Genomic DNA, 5,346 nt, shown 5'->3' with positions numbered 1-5,346 from the left:
GATTAGGCAAATAAAGGAAAAATTAGAAAAAACAAAATAATAAATCATTATTAAAGAAATTTAGAAAAATAAGGAGAGTTAAGGTAAAAAAATGGGGGATAAATGATCAAAAACTTAGAAGAATTTAGAAAAGTAGGAAGAAATAAATAAGGAAAGAACTTTTGGGAACAAGGGGGATATAAGGAAAAATATTAGAAAAGGGGGGTTATAAGGAAAAACTATAGAAAATTCGAGGAAAATTTAGGAAAAATAAGGGTAATTCGGGAAAAATAGGGAAATTTGGGGAGGAAAGATGAGGAAAATTAGGGTTAGGGGGGGGGCAGTGCATGTGTGTGTGTGTGTGTGTGTGTGTGAGTGAGAGAGAGAGAGAGAGAGAGAGAGAGAGAGAGAGAGAGAGAACACTTGATATAGTCATCTCGAGGGAGATAAGAAAATACAAGGAAAGTATTGAACATTCAAATCAAAGGGCTCCATTCCAAAGGTTATAAACAATGAAAGTATTGAACATTCAATTCAAGGGCTCAATGCAATCGTGAAATAGTTGAGAGAAAATATAGTTTCAAACAATGGCTCTTTAAGCATTGCAACATTAACTGAGAACTATTTGTTGAGCGTAATGTTATGCAAAGAGTGTAACAATCATGCCAAAAGATGTCAAACTTGATTGACACGTCTAAGACACCCAACCTTCTATAGTGGAGGTGGGAAGAATGCCTCTTGACGTGGGCGTGTTCAGGCAATGGTGATAGAGACGCTCCTTGTCATGCCTCTACTTTTCCTCAACAATCAGAAAATCACTTTACATTCCATGGGCTGCAACTTTGGTTTCTAAAGTGCTACAGAAGTTGGTACTCCTGGGCTTGTGGACAAGTACTTCTAACTCTCTAGGTATTTGAATCCACCTCTTAGCTTCTGAGACAAAGCAAGAGCCTGGCTCTTTCTCCTCTATCACCTCTCAGCTTGTATATAATCCTCTCAAACCACAGCATTTGTTCTACAGCACGATGAAAAGATTGCCAAGAAGACCCCTGGCGGTTCTCACTTCCTTGTGGGTGGGTGATCACCTGATCGGAGAGTAGCAAAGTAGGGATATAACTCAGCTCGAGCCTGATTATCCCTAAAGCCAATTCAGGTGTTTAGTTTATGCATGCCAAAATCTATAACTCAAATGCACTGTGGACTCTTTATTATGACCTAACCAACCACTGATGCTAAGTGTAGACGATGATCTAGAGTGAACTGGCCCCCGTTAGTAAACTTGGTCAATTTCATTTTGTTGGTAACACGTTTTTAGTGTGGTGGTTGCTTCTCTTAGCAGTGAGAAATGTGCTCGTGGGTTTCTATTTTTTGAGTCCTGTGGTCCATGCTATACCTTGGTTAGCCAGCTTCTCTCCTGTTTGATGAATCCTTAGTTTGGGTTGTCTTTCCCAACATGCCATACTGCGTTGGTACTCAAGTCCCTTAGACTGTTGAGGGATTGAAAAGAGTTGTATGCTGCTCTGAATGAAGCTGAGAATCAAGCCCATTCAGATTGAAGTGTATGTTTTTAAAGGACCTTCTGCCCTTTGTGTAGAGAATTGGGCAATCTGCCAAGACTTCCTCTTTGAGCCCCTGCTGCCCCTCATGCATCAGAGAGGATAAAGTGGAGAAAAAAGAGAAGCCGCAAGACAGGGATAGAACTGCTTCTGAGTTCTAGTTGCAGGGAAATCTGTGGACGAACATAAAAGACAGGACAAGAGCATGGAAACAGCAGGCCAACTGCTGCATCATCAGCTCTTGTTCTCGACTGCCTGGGTCAATGTCCATAGGTCTCTGTCTCGTCAGCTTGTCAGCACGCATTGTCTATCCACCTTTCCTCTTACATGAGTACGGACGGAAGCGAGTGAAGCTGCACACGGACAGCATACAGCAGTCCAGGACCTACAAAGCTCAGTTGAGCTCACAGTCGCACCTCTCCACATCTAGCCCAGCCTCATGTCCCCCGGGAGCATACCTAGGGCGTCAATCCCAAACTATTCATTGAGCTGGTTGCTGCCCAGGCAAAAGTATTCCCCTGTGCTGCAAAATTTTCACCCACACTGTAAAGCACTGCATTTGTGTCAGGTTTGTAACCTGCCTCCACCATCCATACACGTAACTTCACAACTCAGCCTGCGAAACCCTCTCTTGCTGTGATACAGGAACGACCTTGTCCACACTGTGACCTGGCAATTTCTTGAAGCCAGTATCAATTATTTCCTTTCCCATATTTCCTATATCATCCAACCTACTTGCATTAGCACAGATGTCTGCGAATAGAACATATAATGAAGCATTTCTTGGATCCAACTCATGAACCAAATCTGCAGCACGCACAGCCCGCTCTACATCACTGTGAATTCTGCACGATGAAAGCAAGCTCATCCATGCTGAGCTGACATGTTCAAATGGCATGCTGGTGATCAAGCCCTCTGCCTCTTCCAATAGTCCTTGTCGCCCAAGGAGATCAATCATGCACAGATAATGCTCCATCGAGTGGGTTACACCATGATCTTTATTCATGGATGCAAAGTAAAGCATCCCATCAGCAATCAGACCTGTGTGACTGCATGCAGTGAGAACGCAGAGGGAGGCAACCTTGTCTGGCTTCAAATGCTCAGCCTGCATTTGATCAATTAGTTGCAAGGCCTCCATGCCACGCCCATTCTGAGCACACGCTGCAATCATGGCACTCCAGGAGACCTTATCACGCAGTGGCATTTCTGCAAACACAGCCCTTGAATCATCCAGGCTTCCACACTTTCCATACATTGTGACAAGGGCATTCTTCAAAACGACATTTGAATCCCACCCGTTGCTAACAATAGTAGAATGAATCTGTTGACCCTTCGCTAGGGCTGCCACACTGGCACACACATCCAAAACACATATGACAGTGATCTTGTTTGGCTTGATGCCTTTGGCCTGCATTTCACCAAGCAGTTGTAGGGCCTGCTTGCTGTGCCCATTCTTGGCACATGCTGCAATCATGGCATTCCAAGAAACCACATCTCGCAGTGGCATCTCTGCAAACACAGCCATCGAGTCATCCAGGCTCCCACATTTGCCAAACATATCAACAAGGGCATTCCCCACAACAATATCCAAGTCCCACCCATTACCCACAATGGCAGCACTGATTGCTTGCCCCTCTTCTAGGGCTGCCACACTGGCGCACCCATCCAAAATGCAAATGAAGGTGATAACATTTGGGTTCATGCCTTTTGCCCGCATTTCACCAAACAATTGTAAGGCCTCATTGCCCTGGCCATTCTGGGCACATGCAGCAAGCATGGCATTCCAGCAGACCACATTCCTAAGTGGCGTCTCTACAAACACAGCCCTCGAATCATCCAGGCTCCCACACTTGCCATACACACTGACAAGGGCTGTCTGCAAAACGATGTCAGACTCCGATCCATTAATGACAATTTTAGAGTGGATCTCTCGAACCTGTTTTAGGACAGCCACACTGGCACAAGCATCCAGAATGCAGATGAAGGTGATCTTGTTTGGCTTGATGCCTTTGGCTTGCATTTGATCAAACAGTTGTAGGCCCTCATTGCTGTACCCATTTTGGGCACATGCTATGATCATAGAATTCCAGGAAACCACATCCTGCTGTGGCATCTCTGCAAACACAGCCATCGAATCATCCAGGCTCCCACACTTCCCATACATATTGATGAGGGCATTCCCCACAATGATATCCAGCTCCCAACAATTGCCAACAATAGTAGCATGGAGCTCTTGACCCTCTTCTAAGTCTGACACACTGGCACTTGCATCCAAAATACACGTTAAGGTGATAATATTTGGCTTGATGCCTTCAGTGTGCATTCGATCAAATAAGCGTAGAGCCTCATTGCTCTGCCCCTTCTGGGCGCATGCTGCTATTATGGCATTCCAAGAGACCACGTTCCGAAACCGCATCTCTTCAAACATAGCCCTTGAATCATTCAGGCACTCGCACCTGCCATACATGCTGACGAGGGCTGTCCCTACAACAACATCCGGCTCCCACACATTGCCAGTAATACTAGTATGAATCTCTCGACCATCTTCTAGGGCTGCCACACTGGTACAGGCATCCAAAACACAGATGAAAGAAATAAAGTTCGGCTCAATGCTCTCAGCTTGCATTTCACCAAACAGTTGTATGGCATCATTGCTGTGCCCATTCTGCACGCATGCTGAGATCATAGCATTCCAGGAGACAACATCACGCAGTGGCATCTCTCTAAACACCGCAGTAGCATCATCCAAAGTCCCACACTTTCCATACATATTGACGAGGGCTGTCCCCACAACAACGTCCGACTCCCATTCAGCAATACTAGCATGGATCTTTCGACCCTCTTCTAAGGATGCGACATTCGCACATGCATCCAAAATGCAGATGAAGGTGATCTTGTCAGGCTCAAATCCTTCGATCTGCATATAATCAAACAATTGTAGAGCCTCTTTGCCATGCCCGTTCTGGGCACAAGCAGCGACCATGATATTCCAAGAGTACAAATTCCGATAGAGTATGTTGTTGAACACAGCACGTGCATATTCCAAGCTCCCACACCTGCTGTACATTTGAACAGCAAGGTTACTCAGAAATCTGTTGCCTGCATATCCATGCCTGATCATGTGTCCATGCACATTTTTACCCTCGGCCAAGGCCTTGGCACTCGTGCAACGCTTCAAAAGCAAGGCATAAGTAGCAGCATCTGTCTCTGGTCCCAGCTGACTGAGGATCTCCTCATTCAAGCTGTCGCTGTGATGATCCTCATCTAACGTATCTGTACTAGAAATCTTGCCCATTAGCACCACTTCTGCAAGCTCAGCCCATTTGGACCTCCGCCCAGTGTGTAGCTTGGTGGTCATCCACCTCAAGTAGGGAACAGGCAACGATCCAAGGACCTTGCCCTTATGCTTACCAAAGTCTATATTCGTATCCGTAACCCCATGGCGCAGTATGTGCGAGCCATTTGCAGACATGCAACATACGATCCTATGTGCTTGCCTTCTCCCCAAGAACAGCGGGGAATCCGTAAGATGAGGCATGCTCAAGGCCATTGATAAATAAGGAGAAATACACCAGATTAGTGGTGCCACAGACTTTACTAGAATTGGGGAGCAGCAAAATGGTCACGGCTCGGCAAGAGCAACGACAGGTGATACACTCTTGGTCTATCTCTGTTTCTCTTTCTCCCCACATATCTTGCTATGCCCCTTTTTGTCTGTGATCGGACATAGTACTCTACGCCCGTTCTACCTATTAGGCACAGAGTAAACGCCTTCCTGCTTACTTACATGGACATCACCTGCTGTATAATT

At 45.7% G+C, this 5,346-nt stretch overlaps 1 protein-coding gene across 1 annotated transcript; it reads right to left on the bottom strand.

Annotated features, from left to right (window-relative positions):
• Positions 1-2,139: 2,139 nt before the first annotated feature.
• LOC147886328 (pentatricopeptide repeat-containing protein At2g33680-like) lies at positions 2,140-5,007 on the bottom strand. Its single transcript, XM_087395220.1, has 3 exons — positions 3,747-5,007; positions 3,240-3,650; positions 2,140-2,999 (listed from the first exon to the last, which is right to left on the bottom strand). Exons 1-3 carry the CDS (start codon positions 5,005-5,007, stop codon positions 2,140-2,142), a joined length of 2,532 nt encoding a protein of 843 aa, XP_087251346.1.
• Between the last annotated feature and the right edge of the window lie 339 nt (positions 5,008-5,346).

Source organism: Dipteris shenzhenensis, chromosome 24 (assembly GCF_047967505.1).
Source record: "Dipteris shenzhenensis isolate YYH24624 ecotype China chromosome 24, Dip_SZ_1.0, whole genome shotgun sequence".
Lineage (NCBI taxonomy): Eukaryota > Viridiplantae > Streptophyta > Polypodiopsida > Gleicheniales > Dipteridaceae > Dipteris > Dipteris shenzhenensis.
Note: the sequence above shows the minus strand (reverse complement) of the source record. Positions and strands in the feature narration are given on the sequence as shown.